This window comes from Mastomys coucha, unplaced genomic scaffold (genome assembly GCF_008632895.1).
Source record: "Mastomys coucha isolate ucsf_1 unplaced genomic scaffold, UCSF_Mcou_1 pScaffold18, whole genome shotgun sequence".
NCBI classification, from domain to species: Eukaryota; Metazoa; Chordata; class Mammalia; order Rodentia; family Muridae; genus Mastomys; species Mastomys coucha.
The window spans coordinates 3,927,421-3,951,747 of NW_022196900.1; the positions used below are offsets into that span (position 1 = coordinate 3,927,421).

The window sequence follows — 24,327 nt, forward strand, 5'->3', positions numbered from 1 at the left end:
CTCAGAGTTTAGCTTCAGTAGCTTCACTTTACCCACCCAGCCCCCAGCACCTTATATGTAAAGGAACAAGACTACAATCCAAAACTCAGCTCATTCTAGCCTACGGTCTCATGAGTTGGAGCCTGTTGCCAGATTTCCAGCTCCCTTTAGGCTCCACATCTCTACCCTCTCAAACACAGAAAAAAGTAGATTAGTTCAAGTTTCCAAACAAGAATTCATTCTTTATTTTTTTTCCTTAAAAAATGTACCAGGTACAATTTTTCCTATTTTTGTGTTTGTTTTGTTTTGTTTTTCAAGTTTCAGCAAATGCTTGTTCCCCTCAGTCAAGCCCCAAGAGCTAAGGGTTGAGGCTAGGTCAGAGTCTTAAGTGAGGAGTGGAGTAACTGGGAACCATATGACTGAATGAGGGGCACCCCTCATCCCAGCTGAGGTAGGTGGGTCAGAGTCTGGTCAGGTAAGAGGAGGTTCCCCAGTCCTTAGGCCTGACTCTGTCCCTGGACACCTTCCTCAGTCAGGACGCCAAAGCAAGGAGACACAGGCAGGAGGAGAGGGACAACTGAGTCTGAGCCCTAGGTAGAGGTGCTTAAACCCCTGTTACACATACATACACACTGTCTCTCTCACACACATACCCTGCACAAACCCAAATTTGTATGCACACACGCACACACACACACACACACACACACACACACACACACACACACACTGGCTTTCGAAGATGAGTTGAAGGGCAGGGAAGGGAAAGGAATAGAGAAAACCGAGGGAAGCTGAGTCTTTGGCTAAGTGACCCAGTTCCTCTGGAATAAACCCTCTGCCCTTAGCCAGAAGAACAGCTCTCTCCTTGCCCCGACATCAGCTTCTTCAAGTCCTGAGGTTGGAGCAATATCTGAGAGTTGGGGGATGCCAATTATCAGGTTTGGGAGGTCACCAAGGCCATCCAATTTGAATAAATTATAAATTAAAAATAAATAAAATAATAAGTGGCCCCTGCCCAGGACAGGGAGGCAACGCTGGCATTTCTTGCCTGGGAACTTGGGACAATCTTAGGGTAGCTCTGGATCCTCCCTTCTACCTCAGCTGGCCTGGGAAACCCAAGGGACGGGACAGGCACATGGAGCACCCAGGGCAGACAGGGTATGGAAGGACCAAAGCTTTAAACACCCAAATAATCAATTTGGGTGTGAGCATGATGAGGACTTTAATTCAACCCTGAAGGGGCTCTCGCCATTGCTCCACAGTTTACCCTGACCAGGATGGGGCAGGATAGGCAGGCTTTGGGCCCACCTAGATTCAGAATGCTTGTAATCAGGGCAAAGGTGAATAACGTGGATTATGGGGGGCCTCAGTCACAGCCTGTAGTTCATAGGGGAGCCCCGTGTCCAGCTCCAGGCTCCGGCGGGAAAAGAGCAGGCGCATATCTCCATGCAGGCTTAAGCGGCCTGAGCGAGAGCTCCGGAACCTGAGGGGAAGACAGTGTGAGCCAAGTCAGCATCCGGAGGATGGAGAAGAGAGAAGAGATATTCTTTGAGAGTAGAGGGCTGAGCATCCCCAGCTGGCCCAGGCTCCTGTGCTTACCTGAGGTGCAGTAAGTAGCAGAGGAGGCGGTGGGTGGGGCTAGCGTTTCCCTCCTCACCTACAGGCACCAAGAAGAGGCGATGGCGCAGGAAGGTCATGTGGGCAGCAGGCATGTCCGAGAAGTCAAAGGTCACAAGGAACATCTTCACCACAGTCTGGTTGGGGTTAAATAAGGTCTGGGAACAGGACAGGACAGGTTGGTAGGGCCTACTGACCAATTCTCCTCTCTTCCCACATCAACTCCCTCAGGGCACCCAGCACTCCCTCACTCACCACTTGGATGGTGCCCACCTTGGGCACACTGTAACCCTTCCTCCCCAGAGGATTCAGGTCCACGACTCCCTAGGAAGATCATGAACCATTAACCAGAACAAGAGCTAGAAAAGTCAATCATGAGCACCAACTACTGAGAGCTCTATGACACTTGCCCCTGGACTTGGCTCCACCCTGTACTAGAATTCTTCCCATCTTACCCTGACTCAATCCTAGAAGAAGAACATGGAAAAAAAATACCTTTTGCCACCCAAGCCCTCTCTCTGAGGTAACTTTGGGGTCAGTTCTATTATCATACCAGGAAGGGGGCCGGTGCATTTTGCTCAGAAACATCAAAAAAGGTGACAGTGACGGGCAGCGTGACATGCTGGGGACAGTAAGACCCACTGGCTCCAATCTCTGCAGTAAAGCCCTCAATGTGGCCAGATGGTGCAAAGCGTCCTCGAAGCAATGATTCCTAGTATTAGGGTGGGGTAGACATATCTGAGAGCAATGCCAAGTCTTTTCCTTTGTTGTTTGAGGCACATCCCACCATCAAATTCCTTCCAGGAACCCTTAATCACAAAGCCCAAAAGGAGCTACCTCAAAGTTGCCCAGCAGGGTCCGGCTGACAGCAGGGGTGGGAAAGGGGGAGGCACTGGGAGGGCTCAGCAGGCCTGGCCCCTTCCGGAGAGTTCGAAGGGAGCTTCTGGTAAGAGAAGGGATACAGTGGTTAGCTTGAGTGTTCTGAGAATTCTGTTCCTAGTCCTTGGGTACCACTCTTTTCTATTCCCCTGGGCTCCCTACTACACATGGTGTTAGAAAAAGACTACAGACTTCTGCCCTCACTTTCATGACCAAGGGAGAGGGGATCCAATCACTTACAGCTTCAGGCGACGGGCACCTTTCAGCCTCCGCCCCATGGGACTGCAGTCTGTTGGGTCCTATGGTGAAAATGTTGAGAACAAAGAAAGACTTAATGAAGGCCAGACATATTTAGGGACAAGAACTGATTGTAAGTTCTCAGAAGAACATCTCTATAGGTCTCCTCCATCTTCACCTATACAATGTCTACTTAGGAGTAGATGAGAGTAGGCTAGTGTGATAACATATAAGGTGGCACTTAGGAAGTAGAGGCAGAAGGATGAACTCATCCTTGGCTACATAGGGAGTCTGAAGTCACTCTAGGCTATTTGAGACTTTGTCTTAGAAAGCAAAGCCAGGAGACTGGAGATCCAGCTCAGTTTTCGGAATGTCTGTGTAGCAGACTGTCCTAAGACTCAGGAGCGTAGCCCTGGGTTCAATCTACATTCAATCTCCAGCACCACATACACATAGGCTGGCGCGTGACCGAGTGTCTTTTCTGATTCCAATACTGTACCTGGAAGGTGAAGAAGTAGTTCCAGGTCATCTTTGGCAACCCCAGATTTGCCTGGGATACATAAGACCATGTCTCCAAATAAAGAAAAAGAAAAAAAATAGACAAACTTGCCCACTGGCTTACCAAAACAGGCTCCTTGGGCCCAGGCAGCAGGTGGCTCCAGAAGGGTGTGGCTTTGGCATCAGAACTATTGGCAGCAAGAGGGCAGCCCAGGGTTCCCCGGCGCCTCCGAGGGGCTGGCCCTTCATCCTCAGAGCTGACATCAAGGGCTTCTCCAGCAGGCAGCAGCCTTCGCTTGGTGGGGCAGGGGCCTGGAGGTCCAGGGCCAGGGGGTGTGTGCTCGGGACTGTGCCCATTGGCAGTTCCATGGGATTCTCTAGGCCAGGGGTTGCTCCCGTTGCCCACCCTAGCCACTGGGCTCTTACCCCCTATTTGTGCAAGATTGTGCAAATCAGTGTCAAGTGTGTGCAGCTGGCCTGAAGGGGCTGGCCCTGAAGACTCCCCCAGGCACCCCTGTCCCCCTTGGTCTGGGGAAGCCCAGTCTCTGGTGTGCAAAGTATTGCAGGAAGCATTTGATGAGGGCCAGGGGGTACTCTGAGTCCCTGAAGTCCATGATGAGGTGGCACTACCTCCCTGTTCCACAACACAGAGGCCATGGTGGGAGAAATGCTGGCTAGCCACACCCAGTCCCAGACCCAGTCCCTCAGGGCTCAAGAGTCCCACAGTAGATGGTTCTTCAGGGGGTAGTCCCTCTCTGGCCCCCAGCCCAGGGCCTCTCTTCAGCTCCCGGGGACCCTCAGTGGGAGGGGCCGGCCGCTTCAGAGCCCTAGGAGGCTCGGAGGCACCAGCTGAAGGGGAAAAGATGGATACCTGGTAGACCCCAGGGGATGTCGCCCCCCCTGCTGGGCTGTAGCCCATGAGCAGGCCACCCTGGAGGGTCCCCTGTCTGACTGGAGGCTGTGAAGGGCCAGCCTCTGGCTCTGAGGATGGAGACAGCTCCGCCTGCACGTGGCGCATGAAGCCCCCCTTGGGTCAGGGGGGCCCCCCCACACGGCCTTTATTCTGGGCCTGGGCTGGGGGACCTGGGGACATCTGTAGAAGAGAAAAACAGGAGGTCAGGAGAATCAAGGAGGCTTCTTTCTTCCAGTTCAGCTTCAGATCCTCCCTCGGTCCTCAACAGATGACCTTGAGCAGTTTGCGAAGGTAAAGTTGTCCATATCCCTGGACAGACCAATGGAAGTCAGAGGCCACTCTCAGAACTCCTGGGAGGGGCACATGGACGGCTCCAGTTTCTCACTGGACTTGCAATCCCTTCCCCCTCTTTCCTGGAAGTTACCCCGGTGAAGAAGCCTCAAGCCTGGGCGTGTGTCCTCTCTTCTTGTCTGATGTCTTGTCCCTCTAGCTTGCAGTCCGGTCCATGCCCACTGCACTGGCAAGGTGACTGCCACCATTCCGTGCAGCTCCTGGGCTCAGCTGGACCCTGAGGGAAAAGAGAAAATATAAGCCAGGATCCCTGCAGCCAATGGTAAAATCCCCCGGACTAATATAGGCTACTATATCAGCACATACACCAAGACATCTTCCCGCTTTGGGACAGGCTCTTCAGAAACAGAAGAGGCAGGCTGGAGACCTCGGGTGTATGCAGAACTGGGCTACCTGAGGGCTCAACAGAGAAGCAAGTCTAGGCTGACTGTGTCAAGGATGTGAGAAATGAGTAGAGCCAAGATGAACCACTTGTCAGGGTCTTCATCTTGGGAACTGGCCCTGAATAACAGGGGATAAGATGCCCCAAAGATCAGAGAGATTCCATGTCAGCTTGTAGGTGGACAGGACAATAATGTATTTCTCTTACTCTACTCAAGGCCACCCAGTTACACAACTCATCTCCATATACGTCTATCCAAAGGGGCAAATGACACTTGAGAGTGTAAGGGCAGAGGTCATGCAGATAGGCACACCCCATCACACAATTACAGACCTCAAGTCAGTTCCAAGCCAGTCCTTCACATTTAAAATCCTAACTTTCCCCAGAAATTTGTCTTTTTAACAGAGAAAAGAAATCTAAACCGGGCAGTGGTGGCTCACGCCTTTAATCCCAGCACTTGGGAGGCAGACATAGGCAGATTTCTGAGTTCCAGGCCACCCTGGTCTACAACGTGAATTCCAGGACAGCCGGAGCTACACAGAGAAACCCTGTCTCAAAAAACAAAAAACAAAAAAAGAAATCCAAAGTGGGCAGTGGTGGTGCTGGGATTGATGGTACTCACCTTTAATCCCAGCACCCGGGAGGCAGAAGCAAGTAGATTTCTTTGAGTTCAAGGCCAGCCTGGTCTATAGAGAGAATTCCAAGAGAGCCAGGGCTATCCAGAGAAACCCTGTTACCTCCACTCCCTAAATACCACCCGCAAAACAAAAAGAAATCTAACCAAAAACAAGTGGTGGAAGGAGAGGACACGGTCAGAAGGTACTTTCTAGTTCCCACCCCTCCCCCCAGGCTCTGCAAACCAGAGATAAGGAAGCAGCAAGCAGTCAACTGGAAACAACTGGAGTATCTCTCCATGCCCCTCCCCCAGGGCACAACCGATACTCCAGGAAAAGAAAAGAAAAAAAGCTAAAGCATTTCTTTGTTGCCAAGGCACAAAAATGGTCTTCATAGACCATTAACCAATATTTCAGTGACCAGACTGTCAAGTTGAAGGTCAGCTGTCCCCACTGTCATCCTTATTTGGTCAGCAGTCTGTGAGCACTACCAACCATAATGCCCTTTAGCATAATGCTAGAGGCTGAGGCAGGAAGATCTAGACCAGCCTAGCTACATTTTGAGAGGTCCTCTGTCAAAAATCAAACAAACAAAAATAACAAAAAGAAACAAACAAAAGCCAGGTTACAGTCAGACTTCCCACTACACTAGACAGTTAAGGTCAGATGGGGTTACAAGACATCCTATCTCAGACAAAACCAACAAACAAGCTGAGGGGTGGTGACCCACCTTTAGTCCACACACTCCAGAGGTAGAGCCAGGCAAATCTCTGAGTTCAAAGCCAGCCCGGTGAAAACCGGTCTGGGGGGGGGGGGGAACCAAACCCAACAAACAAAACACTTTTTCCCACACCTCTTCCATGGATATCTCAAAGTCACTCCCCTCCAAAAGATCTCTCTTGCCTAAGACTTCCATAAGACAGTGTCACTAACTACTTTCTGTAACCCAATGAAACTTCTGTTCACTTCTGACTATGTCAGACCTGAGGACGGGTCTGTGTTTCTTCTCCAGCCCAATTTCAAGCTCAGGAGAAACATACATCAAGATTCAAAAAAGCCTAAGTACTAGCACCAGTCATCTAGTCAGCTGTCCTGACAGGGTAGAGAAACACTGTGCAGGTGAAGAGTGGACACACTAATTGTACATGGGGAACTGCAGCAGCTCCTGTGGTGGCAGGAGACAAAGAAAGGTGACATTTACACAGAGGGACTGAGAGGCTCTCCTACAGCAGCCATTGCCTTCCCCTCAGGCCACACTTTGCCATTTCACCAGGCCCCCTTGTGAATGAGATCCTAAGAATATTCTGGTCCTTCACGTGGGTGAGATGGCTAGAAAGTGGAGAATGCCAGTAGTGGCAATGTGGTGAGAGTATAACCTGTTACCGTTTCTTCCCCTCCTATTCTCCACCCAGGCTTTAAAGTTCAAGAAGGGCGTTTTCCTGAGCACCCCAATTTCCAGGTCATCTCAGTTGCCCTCTGGAGCCCTTGCCTCGAGGAAGCCAGGTGATGACATGATGCCCTACTTGACCCCAGCATGCCTGGCATCTGCTCATTAATCCAGAGCCCTATTAATTCCCTCCCTCCCTGCCCAGAGACGCTCTAAGACTCACTCCTCTGCCACCCAGCTTCAAGCTGACTCATGGGGTAGGACTGCAGGGAGAGGGGACAGGCCAGTATAAGCCAAACCTCACCCTCCTTGCTGGGGATGGGCAGCAGCTGGCATTAAACAGCTGTGCCAGATTGTGGCTGCCAAGGACTACAGCTCCCAACATGCCAAGAACAAGGCCAGCAAAAACAACAAGTCCCAGAATACCATGAGGTCTGTACCCTCAGATACTTGTTAGACCTGGGAGGTGGGAGAGGTTGTGGTAGAGGAAGAACACCTAGGCACATTCTATCCTTCCCTTCAGTCTCAAGACACCCATTTTTATCCTAAGGAAGGTTAGGGGAAGAATTCCTATCCATGTGTTTTACACTCTTATCCTAGACTGAGTCCTACTGCTCACTGCTGTACATTTTGTCCTCGTACATGCCTACACACGTTAGGGCGACTGTTCCCAAGACCACTGCTGTGAGTAGAAAGGTCAATCTCTGCTTTCACCCTCGCTCTGACTCCTGGCCTAGAGCCTTTTTCACCTTTAATAGAGAGGGAGCAGACCTCAGAAACCCCTCCAAACTCAGACGGGGAGACTCACCTTGGCTCCCGGACTCCTTGTTCTGGACGATTTCTCCCACCCCCTGCTTAGCCTCCCAGGTCCGTTCTCATCCCTTCTTCACAGTCTGGGACAGGCCCCATACCCTGCAGAGGTTTTTGGAGATTTGATCCTTCCACCTAGTACACACTCACCCCGCTCCCAAATTGGCTCCGCCGCGGTGGCTGCTGCTCCGGGCCCTTCCGTCCCGTCCCCGTCCCGGTCCCTCCCCTCGGATAACCAGTCCCCCCTACTACGGGCCCCCAACCCAGACAAAGGGTGGCTTAGGCTGAGAGCCTTGCTCTGTTTGGCCCTTCTCTGATCAGCTTCGTGTGCAACACTAGCAGGCTCTGGCGTCCGCAGCCCCTCTAGCTACTGTTGCACCCCTCCCTGCGACGGTCCCTCCCCGGGGCCGCCCCGGCTCCGCGCCGCAGACTCAGCTGCCCCTCTGACTCACAGGCCATTTCCTACCAGCTGATGGGGCCGCCCGCCCCGCCCAGCGCCCAGCCACCCCCAGCACTGCGACCACGGCTGCCACGCCCCCCTCAGACCACACCCTCCATGGGCGACAACTATGTTCATTGGCCCAGTGGAGGCCAGCCTCTCAGCAACCTCAAGCGTGAGTCACGCCCTCTCCAAGGGGCGCACGCCTATTGGTCCACATAAGGGCAGGCCTACCCAATGTCGCTCCGCCCACCTCCTTAACCCTTTTTCTGTCCAAGTCCTAAGCAATTCTCTGCCCTGTCATTTAACCCCATTCAGACTTCATCCTCTCAGGGCTCAACAAACCTTTCGCCTCCACACTTCCTGTTCTGAAGAAAATTAATAGGAAGCTCCAGTGCGTCCACATTACAGACAATCTCCAACTCGTACCAAACCCAATCCTACATATCCCCAAGCCCATTCACCCCCGACAATCCCCTCCCGCCCCCATCCCGAAACAGAGCTCCAACTTTAGGGTTGTTACTATCTAGTAAGCTTTCTACAAGAGCAGGAAAAAAAAAAGACCTACAGTCGTACCTTATCTCCATCCATACTGAAAGATAGCGTTCTCCCCCGCCCCCTTTTTGTCTTTGTTAGAGACCTCCGGAGGATCCCTGAGATAGGAATCCATTTAAATTTCAGGGACTCGGGCCTTATTTTTTTTGTAGCTCAAAATTCTTCACAGATCAGGTATTGGAGGACTCTTTGCTGACAGGCCTCTGCTCCAAGGAAGCAGAGCATCCTAAGAAGTGAGTTAAAAGCCCTTCTGCCCAGAGTCAGTCTGAGACCAAGTTCGTCTTCATGACTCACAGCTCCCTCGAAACTCACCAAAGCCGGCCAAATGAAGCAGCAGCAGAATCAGCATCCCCAACCTTTGTCCTTAGCTCTGTAAATAACCAGGGCAGAATTTTTGCAAGGACTGAGCATTCATAGACACTTTTTAGAGGGACTGCTCTCGAGATAACCTGAAGAAAATGGATAGCCTTGTCTATCTTGTATTCTGAACTTATCAGCAAGTCAGATGGGTTGTCACCAATTCAGGCCTTTTCTCTCTGTCAGTCATGGAAACAGGGAACAAACAGCAGAACCAAAAGAAGTAAAAGCCTGTGCTTTGCCTATGCCATGAGCCCCCAGGACCATTAATTTATTACTGGACTGTAAAAAAAGTCCTCACCCTTCCCTACTTCCTCTCTGGGTTCTACAATTAATACAAGCAAACACAGTCCTCTAGGATTCTTTCTCCTTACCTCTAATGAGTAGGAAACCCCTACAAGAGACCCCAGCTCCCTAAGATTGAATTCCCTGCTTCGAAGGAGCAAGATTTCATTTGTTTGTTTGTTTGTTTTTTGACACAGGGTTTCTCTGTGTAGCCCTGGCTGTCCTGGAACTCACTCTGTAGACTAGGCTGGCCTCAAACTCAGATATCAGTCTGCCTCTGTCTCCCAAGTGCTGGGATTAAAATCCTGGCAGGATTTTAAGAAGTCTCAAAGCAAGCCAGGCAGTGGTGGCACACGCCTTTAATCCCAGCACTTGGGAAGCAGAGGCAGGTGGATTTCTGAGTTCAAGGCCAATCTGGTCTACAGAGTGAGTTCCAGGACAGCCAGGGCTACACAGAGAAACCCTGTCCCAAAAAACAAAACAAAACAAAACAAAACAAGCCCTAAACACAAGTGAAGAATCAATACGAGAATCTATTTGTCTTAGCAAAGCTCACTAGGAAAACAGAAAGACAGAACATCTTAGGGAAATGTTTGGCAGCCCTCCTTTGTTCTGTCTAACTATAATTTCAGTCTTTAGTTTTCTACAAAGATCAGAGGGGGGGATACTAAAGGAGTCAGGATAAAAAAATGTCCCAGGCCTCAGTATGCCCTGGGGAAAGGAACATGGTTCAATCATGCATGAGGTCATACCTAGTTGCTCTAAACTCTTATCTTGCATTTTTTTGTTGTTGTTTTTTAGAGCCAAGGTATTGCTGTATAACCTAGGATGCCCTTGAACTCATGATCCTCCTGCCTTGCCTCCAGAGTGTTGGGATTATAGGTTACTGGGGGTTAGCTGGTTTTGCTTTGTTTCTTTGAGACAGTTTCTAGTAGCTCAGACTGAACAACTCCAGCTATCTCTTGCCTCTGCCCCTGCAGTGCTGAGATTACTGGTGAGTGCCACTGGACACAGCCTGACTTTAAAAAAAAAAATTTTTTTTTAAAGACAAGGTCTCATGTAGTTTAGGCCTCAAATACACTATATGTCAGAGGATGATCCTGGACTCTTGATCTTTCTGTCCTCACCTCCCAAATGCTGAATTATGTTTAAAAAAAAATCTTTCGAGCCAGGCATGGTGGATGGCTCATGCCTTTAACCCCAGAGGCAGGCAGACCTGAGTTTGTGGGCAGCCTGGTCTACAGAGTAAGTTCCAGGACAGCCGGGGTGACACAAAGAAATACTGTCTCAAACCAAAAGCAAAGAAAAAAAATTTCTGTTGGGAATGATTGTATATGCCTTTAATCTTGGCACAAAAGAGGCAAAGGCAGGCTGATCTCTGTGAGTTTGAGGCCAGCATGATCTACATATGGAGCTTCAGGCTAGCCAAGGCTACATACATAGTAAGGTCCTCTCTCTTTAAAAAAGAAACAAACTTCTTCTTCTTCTTCTTCTTCTTCTTCTTCTTCTTCTTCTTCTTCTTCTTCTTCTTCTTCTTCTTCTTCTCCTCCTCCTCCTCTTCCTCCTCCTCCTCTTCCTCCTCTTCCTTCTTCTTCTTCTTCTTCTTCTTCTTCTTCTTCTTCTTCTTCCTCTCCTTCATCACATCATTATCATCATCATGATTATTGTGTGTATACATGTAAGGGCAGACAAGAGGACAACTTGGGGAATCTGGTTCTCTCCTGTCACTATGGGGTCACTATGGGGTCAAGGGTTAAAATCAGATCAGGCTTGCAGGTGCTTTTACACACAGAACAACCTTACTGCCCACATGCCTTTTAAATACATAGCAGCTACCATTAGCTTACTTAGTTTTTTGTTTTTCTTTGTTTGTTTTCTGAGACAGGGTTTCTCTGTGTATCCCTGGCTGTCCTGGAACTCACTCTGCAGACCAGGCTGGCCTCAAAATCAGAGATTTACCTGCCTCTCTCTCTCCTGAGTGTTGTGATTATAGGTATGTACCAGCACCCAGTGACTTCTTTCATCACAAACATACACATAGTTTCCTTCTCCTCCTCTTCTTCCTCTTCCTCCTTCTCTTCCTCCTCCTCCTCCTCTTCTTCCTCTTCTTCTATTAGAAGCTCCATAAGAACAGCACCTCTGCTCTTTGTACTAACATTCTCTGAGACTGGCATATAAAAGATATTCAATAAAATTTAGTGAAGTAAACAATGAGTCAGATAATGAACAGCACTAGTAAAACTTGGATCTTACCTCCTGTTCTTTCACTATGCAGCTTTAGGGACCAGTTGTGGGTTTTTTGTTTGTTTGTTTATTTTTACCACTCATGTGTAAATTTGCAAAATGAGAGGTTCTGAGCTGGTTTTGGTGGTGCACATGTATAATCCCAATATCTGGGAGAAGAAGACAGAAAGATCAAGTGTTTAAAGTCATCATCTGTCCCATAGTGAGTTTGAGGCCAGCCTGGGCTACTAAAAAAAAACCAACCCTGTCTCAAATGCAAAATAAAGAAATAAGGGTTCCCTTAAACAATGACCATGGAGGACATACACTGCCTTGGTTTTATAGATGACCATGGAGGACATGCATACACTGCCTTGCTTTGATAATCTAATGGCTGCTGTGCATTCGTGTTCTTCACAGAGGATGGGCTGAAGCAACTGAACTCCCTGCTGCTGGCACTGAAGCAGAAAGGCTAGAGACTCAGCATAGCAAACGGCTGCCTTTTCTCTTTATGCCCCACCCACTCACACGAAATGCCCCAGCCCAGAGGAAGCCTGAATGCCTCTGCCCTAGGCCCGCCCATCTCTGATAGAGAGCGTCTGGGAAGCAGTGTTGCCATAGAAATCAGTGCCTCCTCAAAAGGCTTCAGCCTGCCCTTCTTTACCCAACCCTACCCCAAGGCTTTGTCTGTCCTGAGCACCCCTCCCTTTCTCAGCCAGACTCAGCAACCCGGTATGTACGAGAAGGCTGGCTTGGGGCCCCTTTCAGCTACACTGTCACACTCATTCAGTCACGGTATGGAAGGCAGCCCTTCCCCACCCCCTCCAAGCCAACCTAGAGGCAAAAAGAACAGTGGTAGTACAAGTCCTTGGGCCCCACTCTCTGTTCTGATGGTTTATGGCTAAGCTTGGACTGTAGGGAGCCATTCTGTCTTCATCCCCAAGCTGGGCTAGAGCCTTATATCCTTCCCAGATCAGGGTTTTTATAGTGTCCCACCTCTCAAAGCATACAGCAAAAACTTTCGGTACTTCTCAGCATTTCTCCTAGAAAATCCCCAGAATGGCTGAGGATCCTACGATTCCTCACCCAGGGAAGCACAAAGGTAAAGAAAATCAGTTTCTGGCAAAGAGGTAAAATGTGGCTACCAGTCACTTGGGATTTACTGCAGAGTTGGTGGTGGTAGTGGTGGGGGTGGGATCTGAGCCTCCATACTGGTTACAGGGTGTCTGGCCATGAGGCACAGAGTCAGGAGCAGGTCAGAGATCCTAGACTGGCAAGAACCAGGCCAGGCCCCAGTGTGAGGAAGGAAGTGGGAAATGAGCACACCCAGAACAGAAAGTAAGGGCAGGGCAAGGGGGTGGGTGGGGTAGGCAGAGACCAAAGTAGGCTTCTGTAGGAACAGGAACTAGGTTGGGGATTGACAGGAACCCAGTGACAGAAGGGTCCCCAGAGACACTTCGGGGAAGGAATCCTAGCCTGGGCTAGCTACAGATTCAATGTAGGATAAAGACACAGTCCCACAAACCCTGGTAGGCAGCAGGGCCTGCCTGCTCTCCGTGTACCCATGCCAGAAGGTGGGGTCAGGAGCTCAGCAGCCAGTAACACTAGACTGGCTGCTTGTTCTGCTAAATCCAGCAGTCTCACTCCCAGAACATAGAGCACAGATGTCTTTCTGGACTCCTGCAATGCAAAATGGTACTTTCTAGAAGTACTGAGATTCTCCCCAGAAGGAGGGGCTACAGTCCCTGCCCCTTCATACAGTACCCCGCGACCCATCCCCTCTTTCTCTACACAACCTCATCTATTCTCCCATACAGTGGAACGCCAGCCCTTCTCCACCACATATACTCCCATTCTCCCGAAGTTCCACCAGATCGCTCAAGTATCACCTGTAATCCTCCACACCAGACAGTGATCCTTTTCCCTAACAGTGTACCTCCCACTTTTTCACAAAGCACTCCCGCCCTTCCCCCCACAACGGCCCCTAGAGTACACCTCCTTGCTCACACACTGAGCCCCGAACGGCTCCCCCAATCCCGCCTCACCCACTCCAGAGCAACAATCTCCAAATTATTTTCTTCGCTAGTGGTGGTCCCTACTTTAGATCTGCCCAAGCCCACCTTCGGCCTTGTCTCTTTTTCCACACGCACCCCGCCCCACACCTGTAGTTCCGTGGGTCCTGTTGCACTTGAGAAGGTAGTGGACTGGGACAGTGACTGAGCAGCCCTCCTTGTAGCCTAGGCCTGCAAACCTCTCCCCTTGGGTCAGAGCCCCGCCCCCGCAACGCCCCGACCCACCCTCTCCCTTGTCCGAGTTCCCACCTTCCCGGGGCTGGTCCCCTTGCCCCGGCTCTTTAATCCCTCAGACTCCGCCTCCGTAGCCCCGACCACGCCCCTCCGCGACTCCGCCCCCTTCGTCTTCTTTGCATTAGCCCAGGATCCTCTGCTTTCCTGAGACCCAACCCCTGGCTCCCGCCCCTTTTTGGTCTCTCCGCCTTCCACCGGGACCCACCCCTCAGATTCCAGCCTGCTGGAACCCGTGCCAGGTTCCTTTCACAGGAACCTCGTCCCCTCCAAATGCAGTGACTTTTATCCCTCGCCCCTTCTCCCGCCTGCCTCACCAGGGCGCACACGCTCCTTGGCCCCGGTCGGCTGGCTGTGATTGGCGCCGGCGGCCCTAACAGATGACGGAGGAGACAAAGTGATGGCTGCAGGTCGTCTGAGGTCCCACCCCGGCCACGTGCGGCTTCTGTGATGACAGGTCCAGAAGGGCGGGGCTTTGGCTGACTAGTTAGCTGCAATCCCAAACTGACCAGATCCGGCGGCTGGTGGCAAGCCTGAGCTCCAGGCAAAAGCGCTCTCTCTCTCTCTCTCTCTCTCTCTCTCTCTCTCTCTCTCTCTCTGTCGCTGTCTCTGTCTGTCGCTGTCTCTGTCTCTCTGTTTCTGTGTTTCTGTCTCTGTCTCTCTCTGTTTCTGTCTCTCTGTGTCTCTCTGTCTTTCTCTAACTCTAAGGGTCCCTTTCTACTGTAAACGGGCCTCTAAGTCTCTCTTCTTCCTCTTCCTTTCTGAGTGCGGAGGTTCCTGAGGTTGTCTTGCTGGTGTGAGCAAGCTGCTTACTTGAGGAACCTGAGCCGCTGTAAGGACTACTGAGTTAGTAATGTGTATTTGCCCTAAAGGAAATCAGTGAGGGTTGCAACATAGTGTAAAGGAATCTCAGGGGTCTGTAAAAAAGTGGGAGAATCTGAACAGTGAGGCTTCAGGTTTGTTAACTGTGTGGTCGGGTCTGGATTCAGGAATGGGCAGAAGTCATACCTATTTCTGTTGAGATGGCTCAGGGAAATGTGTGACCTTGTTTCGAAGGCGGGAGGCAAGATGCAGAGTGTGAAAAAAAATATTTGCAATAGATTTCTCTAGCAAAAGAAGACTGAGAATAAACAAAGAGTTCCCTACAGATAGAAAAAAAAAACACACAAAGGAAAATAAGCGATACTGTTCCTTGAAATGTAAAAGAATTGACGTGAGGCTATGGAACCTAACATTGATGAAGGTTATTTTGGCTTTTAAAGGTACTGAAGAAATTCTGCGAAGTCAATGCTTTTCAATTTAATTAGGCCTTGAGTCCTCCACAGGAAATATGGAGGGCAGAAAGATGTCCCCTACATACCAGTAGATGGCAGCACAGGACTCTTGCAGACCTTAATGAGGGTACCAAAAAAAAAAAAAAAACCCAGTTTGGGGCCTCCCTGACACTTTGATAAGATTGGTTCTGACAAAGAAAGTTCACAGAGGCTCCGATTCTTTGGGATCTGTAACTTTAGCTTTAGTTAACTTTGTGTGGGGGGGGGAGGAGAGAGAGAGAGAGAGAGAGAGAGAGAGAGAGAGAGAGAGAGAGAGAGCGAGAGAGCAGAGGTCCTTTTGTCTCAGTGGTTTGTGAGCTGGGATGGGGTGGTGAAGGGCACTGAATAACAAAAACTGATCAATTAGACACCAAAGGTATGCTGCATAACAACAAACAAAAGGAAAAAGAAAGAAAAAAGAATTCTCTGTCTTTAAGAAATTTACTTATGGGGTCTGGAGAGATGGCTCTGAGATCAAGAGCATTTGCCCCTTGGCGGAAACTAGAGCTCACAACTGCCTGTAACTTCAGGGGACTTAATGGTGTGTTTACCTTTTCTTTCTTCCTTCCTTCCTTCCTTTCTTCCTTCCTTCCTTCCTTTCTTTTCTTTCTTCCTTTCTTCCTCCCTTTCAAAGATGCATTTATTTACTATGTATACAGTGTTCTCCCTGCATTTATGCCTTCACATCAGAAGAGAGCATCAGATCTCATTATAGATGGTTGTGAGCCACCATGTGGTTGCTAGGAATTGAACTCAAGACCTCTGGAAGAGCAGCTAGTTCTCTTAACCTCTGAGCCATCTCTCCAACCCTGGTTTTGCCTTTTGCCAGCACCTTCAGGTGCATCTGCATAGTTAAAATAAATCTTAAAAAATATACTTAGATAATTATATAAATACCTATACAATTAAAGTTGGAAAGGTTTTATGCAGTGGAAAAAAATCACAGAGTTGAAGATACTCAGGTTACCCCTGAATTTTAGGTTTTTACTAACTATAGATTTAGATAAATTACATTTTGTTTGTAGATAGGACCTCCCTATGAATCCCAGATTGGCTTCAGGCCCATGTTTTTTGAGTGTGTGGTTGAAGGAGTGTGCCGACGTTGGACATGGTGACACAAGCCTTTAATCCCAGCATTTGGGAGACAGGGACAGACAGATCACTCTGAGTCTGAGGCCAGTCTGGTTACTTAGCAGGACAGCCAGGGCTACATAAAGAGACTTTGTTTAAAACAAAACAAAAAAAAAGGATTGCCAACAGACTGAGTTGTGTGTGTGTGTGTGTGTGTGTGTGTGTGTGTGCTTAAGCATGCATAAACATGAGCATTCATACCACAGAACATGTGTGAATATCAGAGGATAGATTAGCTGGAGTCAGTCCTCTCCTTCCACTTTGTGGGGCCTAGGGACCAAACTCAAGTTGTCAGGCTTGGAAGCAAAGTGAGCCCTAGGACAATTTTTTTTTAGATTTACAGAAATATTGTAAAAATAGGATAGTCAATACATACTGCAAACCCAGTTTCCATTATTATTATTATTATTATGATTACATTATTATTATTATTATTATTATTATTATTATTATTATTATTATTTCAGTGGTGGGAATTAAACCGAGGGCACTATACAGCCCAAGCAAGCAGTCTAATTATTATCAAGTCCCACTTATTAATATACAGCATATGGGTCATGATTTGTTATGATTTTTTTTTTCGAGACAGGGTTTCTCTGTGTAGCCCTGGCTGTCCTGGTACTCACTCTGTAGACCAGGCTGGACTCGAACTCAGAAATCGGCCTGCCTTTGCCTCCCAAGTGCTGGGATTAAAGGGGTGCATCACCACTGCCTGGATTTGTTATGATTAAAGGAGCAATATTGATACAATATCACTGATTAATATGAATGTTTTATACAGCTTCTTAGTTTCTTTCCTTTCTGTGTCAGGATTCCTTTCAGGACTATACATTATCTGAAGTCCCCTTAGGCTCCCTTGGCTGTGACAACTTGACAGTTGATGACCTTTGAATCCCAACAGAATCTCAATCTCAGACTCTGGAGAACAGGAATCACGTATGTGACCACCACATCTGGAATCGAAGATTATCCTTTAGTCTGTTGGAGCAGAATGTTCTAGAAACCTGTAATCCCAGTACTGTGGAGGTAGAGGCAGGGAGATAGAAGAGATCAAGGCCAGCCTCTGCTACTTAAACCTGCTGAGATAAACCTGGTTTATAGGAGGCCCTGTTCAAAGGGAAAAAAAGTTAGCAGCTGGGGAGTGGCTCAGTGGGTAAAGTGTTTGCTGTGCAAACATGGGGACCAGAATTTAGATCCTTAGCACTTACACAAATACCAGGCATGCGTCATGGCTCTGCCAATACACTAATTTTCCCCTAAAAGACCCACTTTTAGATTTCTGATTGAAAATAAGTATGAAGTGATAACTGTGTGATTTTTAGGCATGAAGTTCTTGATTTTTTTTTAATTTTAAAAAATATTTCTTTATTTTATTTATGAGTATACTATAGCTGTCTTCAGATACACCAGAAGAGGGCATCCGATACCATTACAGATGGTTGTGAGCCACCATGTGGTCGCTGGGAACTGAACTCAGGACCCTTGGAAGAGCAGTCAGTGCTTTTAATCTCTGAGCCATTTCTCCAGCCCTTGACTATTTTTTAAAAAATATTTATTTATTTATTTCATGTATATGAGTACACTGTAGCTGTACAGGTGGTTGTGAGCCATCATGTGGTTGCTGGGAGTTGAACCCAGGACCTCTGCTTGCTCTTGCCCAAAGATGTGTTTATTATCCTCGTAAGTTCACTGATGCTGTCTTCAGACACACAAGAAGAGGGGGCCAAATCTCATTACTGATGGTTGTGAGCCATCATGTGGTTGCTGGGATTTGAACTCAGGACCTTCAGAAGAACAGTCAGTGCTCTTAACCACTGAGCCATCTCTTCAGACCTTGAGTATTTTTTGAAATACTACATTTATTTTATTTTTTTTTTGTATGTATGTGTTTATGTGTGTGGGCACACATGCCATAGCTCTTCAGGAGACATTGGAGGACAAACTGTAGAATTTGGTTCTCTCCTTCAAACATGTGGGTCGAAAGGATTGGATTTAGGTCATCAGGGTGGCAAGCACTTTTACCTGTTGAGCCATCTCACAGGTACCTTGATGATGTGTCACAGAAGTGACAGGAAACTAATACCACCTCTAACACACGTAAGTAGAGGGAACTGATACGGCAATGTAAAAACTTCAGGTACCTGCTATTCAGGAAAACTGGAAAAATTCTTTTTAAATATTTAAAAATTATTTTTAATCCTCACAGTTTGTTGGGTGGTGGTGGTACACACCCTTGATCCCAGCATCCCTTTAATCCCAGGAGGCAGAGGTAGGTGTTGGGATTCAGATCCGGGACAAATGGCTGAGGAAAATATTTTGTATAACAAAATGAACCTGGTTTCCAGGTTCTCCCAGCATCCCTCAGTCCTTACCTGTTCCAGGGCATGGCTGGCACACCCTGCCCTCTGCCCTGAACTTACCAGGCTTACCCTCCTCCAGAAGCACCTCCCTATATAATCCAGACATTTTGGTCTTCCCCTTCTTCTCTCTGTATTTTCTCTCTCCCTACATGTACAATGCTCTTTCTTTCTCTCCCCCTTTCATTTCTCCCTCCCAGTGGCAACTTCCCTGGCTTCATTCCTTGGTACCAGTGAACCTGCTCCAGAGTGGCTTTCCCAATAAATCTGCCTTTATATAATTTAATTTGGCTTGAACTGGGTCATTTACTCAGTGGAAAATAACTTGTCAGTAGGAGGATCTTTGTGAGTTCAAGGCCAGCTTGCTCTACAGAGTGAGTTCCAGGACAGCCAGGGCGACACAGAGAAACCCTGTCATGAAAACAAACAATTCTCACTGTTTATAGTCGTTGGAAATTGTCATGAGGGAAACCGCAATATAGAGAAATATATATTTAGGGAAATATGTATTTATTTTATGTATATGAGTGCTCTGCTCTCATGAACACCAGAAGAGGTAATCAGATTCCATTACAGATGGCTGTGAGCCACCATGTGATGCTAGGAATTGACCTCAGGACCTCTGGAAAAGCAGCCAGTATGCTCTTAACTGTCTATTCAGCCCACATTTAAGAAAATCTCTGCTTATATGCACTTCTACTGAATATATACTTTGGGGAAAAATAGTTGAGAAACAGAGAATGTATGTACAGTCTCTGTAAATACTGACAACATGTTTTCTTTTTAAAAATGGGGGGGGGGAGGGACATGGTGGTACATGCCTTTAATCCTAGCACTTGGGAGGCAGAGGCAAGCAGATCTCTCCTGAGTGCAAGGGTAACATGGTCTACATAGTGAGCTTCTGACCAGCCAGGTATATATATAGTAAGACCTTGTCTCAAGAAAACCTAAAATAAATAAACAAGAAAAACATTTTGTTATTATTAGTAGTTGTGTTGGTATTTTACATGTATGGGTATTTTGCCTATATGTATGTCTCTGTGTGTACCTGGGTGCCTAAGGAGCCCAGAAGAGGGCATTGGGTTTCCAGGACTGGAGTTACAGAAAATTGTAAAAAGCCCTGTGGGTGCTGGAATTGAACCTGGGTCCTCTGGAAGAGCGGTCAACTTCCCTGTCCCCAGCCAATATAGTTTCTTGAAGAAATTGTAGGGCTGAAGAGATGGCTCAGTGGTTAAGAAGCTGCTTTTCCAGAGGTCCTGAGTTCAAATCCCTGCAACCACATGGTGGCTCACAACCATCTGTAATGGAATAAGATGCGCTCTTTTGGTATGTCTGAAGACAGCAACAGTGTACTCATATGCATAAAACAAATAAATAAATCTTTAAAAAAAAGAAAAAAAGAAAAAAGAAATTATAGTAGTTCCAGTTCCTAAAGCAATAGATGAGAGATGCATCTGCTTTACATTTTTTGTCACCCTTTTCCCCTTCCCAGTATTTGGTGCCAACCTTTTTATTTTCATCTATTTTAGTGTACATGTGGTAGTACCTCCTTGAGGATTTAATTCAATTTCTCTGAGGCAGACCTTTGTGAGTTTGAGGATAGCCTGGTCTACAGAGCTACTTTCAGGACAGCCAAGGCTACACAAACAAACTCTATCTCAATGTCTCTCAAAAAAAAAAAAAAAAAAACTTCACTGAGGTGCAGACTGGCTTTAAATTCTAAGATCCTCCTATCTCAGCCACTAAAGCGCTAAGTTAGAATCTAGCTTTAGTTAGGTCTTTCTCTTCCTTTCAGGGTGTGGATGGAACCCAGGGCCTTGCTCACGCTCTGCCACTGAGCTAGAACACCAATCTCTTTAATGGTATCTTCAACGAACTTCCGTTCTCAACTACAAGGACAACAAATTGTTACTGGAATCAAGTCTGCTCTATTCTGCTGAAAACCTAGAAGTCAGATACAGGTGAAAGGAGCAGGCTATGGGAACACATACTTGTAGGTCCAGTACCTGCAAGGCTGAAACAGGAGGCTGGCTACAAGTTTGAGGCAGCCTGGAGTATGTAGCACTTGATCAGTCAGAGATAAGTAGCAAGACTGTCTCCAAACATCAACCACAAAAGAAACAGGTGAGAAGGACACAGGTCTAATTAAGGTTCTCCCAGAGGAAAATGGAGGAAACATCTCCAGTGCAAATTTCTATCTTCAAGGGTTTGAAAGTACAAATAGCTTCTATGGGACACATGTGTGCGCACGCACCCTCTCCCCCAAACAAGCAAATAAACAATAGATGTGAAATATGGCTGAATGGGGTTCTCTTCTTCAGAGCCATTTCTTTCTCCTTAAAATTAAAAAAATTTAATTATGTATATATGTATAGGTCTGTATGTAGGTATGTGCATGTGAGCCCAGGTACCTGAAGAGTCTAGAATAATGTCAGGTCCCCTAGAGGTGGAGCTGGAGCTACAGGGAGCTGTGAGCATGTGCGCTGTAAACCAAACTTGAGTCCTGAAAAGGCAGTATGATATTCCCAGCCCCTCTCCTTCTTGAAACTGGTCTGTACCCTAAGTTTGTAGGACAGTATCTGTGTGTGTAGGGTTTGTTTGTTTGTTTTGTTTTTAGATGAACCAATTTCTATGAACTTGAGACAAGACTTTACAGGGAACAGTCTATGAAATGGACTGATGGTGGCTGGAGAGATGTCTCATCAGTTCAGAGCATTGGCTGTTCTTTCAAATATTGATCTGGGTTCAATTGTCAGCACCCACATGGCAGCCCAAAAATGTAACTCCAGTTCCAAGTCATCCAATACTGTCTTCTGGATCTGTGGATACTGCAATACAACCATATATATATACATATATATGTATGTATGCATATATGTATATATGCATATATGTGTATATATATGGCATATGGAGGTGAGAGCATAATAATTCTGTGTAGGGGTACAGGAACAGATTTATTTTCTCTGCCAATTAAAATGCTGGCATGAAGAGTTACTGCTGGGCAGTGGTAATGCACACTTTTAATCCCAGCACTTGGGAGGCAGAGGCAGGCAGATATCTGAGTTCGAGGCCAGCCTGGTCTACAGAATGAGTTCCAGAACAGTCAGGGCTATACAGAGAAACCCTGTCTCGAAAAAACAAACAAGGGGCTGGAGAGATGGCTCAGCGGTTAAGAGCACTGACTGCTCTTCCAAAGGTCCTGAGTTCAAATCCCAGCAACCATATTGTGGCTCACAACCATCCATAATGAGATCTGACTCCCTCTTCTGGTGTGTCTGAAGACAGCTAAAGTGTACTTACATATAGCAATAAATAAATCTTAAAAAAAAAAAGAAAAAACAAACAAACAACCATTCCCCTACCCCTCCAAAAAAACAAAACAACAAAAAAGAAGTGTTGCTGATGATCTTGAGTGGGTGGGTGGGAATCCCAGCATAGCCATTTTACAATATCAGAAAACGCGGGTCCTCTCTTGGAGTTTTTTTGTTTAATTAATAAAATAATTAAAAATGGACTCAAACAGAAACTCAAGTACTATTTATTAGAATTTACGAAGAAAATCCCAGGGTATGTGAATGAAAAGAAAGGGATAAAAAGGAAAAAAGATGTGACTGCTCTTATACATGGTGGAGGCTTATTGTAGGTATATGGGAGAGCACACTCAGAGGCAGGGACATCTGAGAGAGTTCAGAGTGGTCATGACCAGACTGAGCTGTGCCATGTGGAGAGCAGGGAGGTGAAAGGAGAGAGGCCCGAGGAGAACCAGGTACAGCAGCCAGGAGGCCCAAATGTACAAAGAGCGGGTAACCTAAGTGGTTGGATAATACAGGGAAGAGCAGCATAGCCCCTAGGCTGCAGAGTTTAAGGTAGGGGGCAGGGTGTGCCACCCAGGAGGGCCCTGTAACAGTAGGGACTGAGGGATGCAGGGAGAGCCTAGCAGACAGGTCCACTTTGATATGTTAATTAGGCACCTCTGTCCAGAGCTGATACCTAACAGAAGACAAACTGTAAAGATTATAGCGTCTCTGGCAGAGGAGGATGGAGAAGACGAGCAAGGAGGTAAGTCACTAGGTGGCAGGCAGCCCCACCTGGACGAGAGCTTTAGAAAAAGCATGACGGAAGTTAGGGAGTTTAAAAGTATACTTAGATTCTGGCCAGTATCCGAAAGAAAAAGACAGAGAAGAGAAAAAAGAAATGAGTACATTTCTTTTTCTAGGTCAGGCAGAGCCAGAAGAACTTCACGGTGGCTCTTAGGGACTTCAACAGGGGAGGGAATGCTGGGAAGGAAAGCGCATCTTCTAAAGTTGAACCTGCCATCCTAGGGTGGCTCGGCTGGAGTAACCCTTCAAGAAGGAGACAAAAGCACATCTCCCCCTAGAGGTAGATTCTATTATTACAGGAAGACAACTTGTGTGCCTTGGTCCTCTTAACTGGTTCCTAGGTATGAACTCAGGCCATGAGGATTGCCAACAAGCCATTTTACCCCCTGAGTCATCTCACCGACTTTGGGATTTTCTTAATTACATCATGGGAAAGCCCATCTTGAATGTAGCCTTGACACTATTCCTTGGGCTTGGGATCCTGGGCTATAGAAGAGTGGGGAAAGGGAGCTGACCCCTCCCATACATGCATTTTTCTGCTTTCTGTTCTAGGTTTTGGACTTTCAGAGCTCCCTCAAGCCTCTGTCTGCACTGTGGACTCCCTGACATGATTGATTGTAACTTGGAACTGTGATGCAAAACAACCCCCTAACTAAGATATCAGATGTCCTGCTCTGTCATTCTTGTTCCCTTGAGATTACTGAACCAGAAACTCACCATTTTTTTTCGTTTGTCTGCAAGATCCAGTGACTCTCTGGTCTCTGTCCCTAATAAACTACCCTTTGTTAGTCCCTACCATCTCATCCACTCCACGGATACCTACAAAAGATTTGTGGCTACTTACTCTGGCTCCTATGGTGTAGCTATGACTTGTTCAAACAGTTCGCATTAGACTTTTTTGTAACTATAAATCTTAGGGATCCTACAACAGTTTCCACTTAGGTAAATGTGTGTGTGTGTGTGTGTGTGTGTGTGTGTGTGTGTTTACATGTGCTGGCTCTCTCCAGACATTCTCCATCTGTGTGGATTCTAGGGACTACACTCAGGTCATCAAGACTGTCAGCAACCAGGTTGCAGGTTTAAGGGCTGAGCCATCTCACTAGCCCTAATCCTTGTTTTTGTTTTTATTTATTGGCTAGATATGCAAGTAAGCCACTGAGTGTCCCTGTCTGGTACTTCCTTCTTGATATTGTAACATAAGACACTCAGATAGCTGGGTGGTGGTGGCTAATGCCTTTAGTCCCAGCACTTGGGAAGCAGAGGCAGGCGGATTTTTGAGTTTGAGACCAGCCTGGTCTACAGAGTGAGTTCCAGGACAGCCAGGGCTATGCATAGAAACCCTGTCTCAAAAAAAAAAAAAAAAAAAAAAAAGACACTCAGATGTTTTCTTCCCTTCTGAACGCCCCTCCCCTACTTTCAGGAGCTGATAATATGAAGAAAGAAGCTGCTAAATGAGTTGTATGCCTTAATTCTCAGGGACTGGGAGGCAGAGGCAAGCTGATCTCTTAGTGTTCCAGACTAGCCTGGTCTACATAGTGAGTTCCAGGCCAGTTAGGGCTACATGCACACACACACACACACACACACACACACA

General features: G+C 47.3%; 1 protein-coding gene and 1 long non-coding RNA gene across 9 annotated transcripts; one reads left to right on the top strand and one right to left on the bottom strand.

The window, feature by feature from the left end:
• Positions 1 to 200: 200 nt before the first annotated feature.
• On the bottom strand, positions 201 to 14,263 carry Fam214b (family with sequence similarity 214 member B). 7 transcript variants are annotated; one of them, XM_031377167.1, is made up of 11 exons: positions 14,147 to 14,217; positions 11,557 to 11,696; positions 11,339 to 11,470; positions 4,548 to 4,691; positions 3,335 to 4,303; positions 2,716 to 2,774; positions 2,434 to 2,539; positions 2,150 to 2,308; positions 1,852 to 1,920; positions 1,579 to 1,754; positions 201 to 1,462 (listed from the first exon to the last, which is right to left on the bottom strand). In XM_031377167.1, exons 5-11 carry the CDS (start codon positions 4,226 to 4,228, stop codon positions 1,309 to 1,311), a joined length of 1,617 nt encoding a protein of 538 aa, XP_031233027.1. In that variant the 5' UTR covers positions 4,229 to 4,303; positions 4,548 to 4,691; positions 11,339 to 11,470; positions 11,557 to 11,696; positions 14,147 to 14,217; the 3' UTR covers positions 201 to 1,308. The 7 variants fall into 7 exon arrangements, with proteins under 7 accessions (XP_031233027.1, XP_031233030.1, XP_031233025.1 ...); XM_031377170.1 differs by lacking the exons at positions 11,339 to 11,470; positions 11,557 to 11,696 and adding an exon at positions 4,397 to 4,432 and having other exon boundaries at positions 14,147 to 14,254; XM_031377165.1 differs by lacking the exons at positions 11,339 to 11,470; positions 11,557 to 11,696 and having other exon boundaries at positions 14,147 to 14,263.
• On the top strand, positions 13,951 to 23,529 carry LOC116095884. 2 transcript variants are annotated; one of them, XR_004120753.1, is made up of 3 exons: positions 13,951 to 14,286; positions 20,426 to 20,754; positions 23,286 to 23,529. It is a non-coding gene; the product is annotated as an uncharacterized LOC116095884 (long non-coding RNA). The 2 variants fall into 2 exon arrangements; XR_004120754.1 differs by lacking the exon at positions 13,951 to 14,286 and adding an exon at positions 14,443 to 14,661.
• Positions 23,530 to 24,327: the final 798 nt, after the last annotated feature.

Bases quoted from the DNA above. Each gene is read 5' to 3' on its own strand.
- Fam214b (XM_031377165.1), bottom strand. From the start codon at position 4,228: ATGCGCCACGTGCAGGCGGAGCTGTCTCCATCCTCAGAGCCAGAGGCT. The intron at 2,309-2,433 runs GTAGCTCCTTTT...CCCTAATACTAG, and splicing joins CCCTGCTGGGCAACTTTGAG to GAATCATTGCTTCGAGGACG. The intron at 1,921-2,149 runs GTATGATAATAG...TGATCTTCCTAG, and splicing joins ATGCACCGGCCCCCTTCCTG to GGAGTCGTGGACCTGAATCC.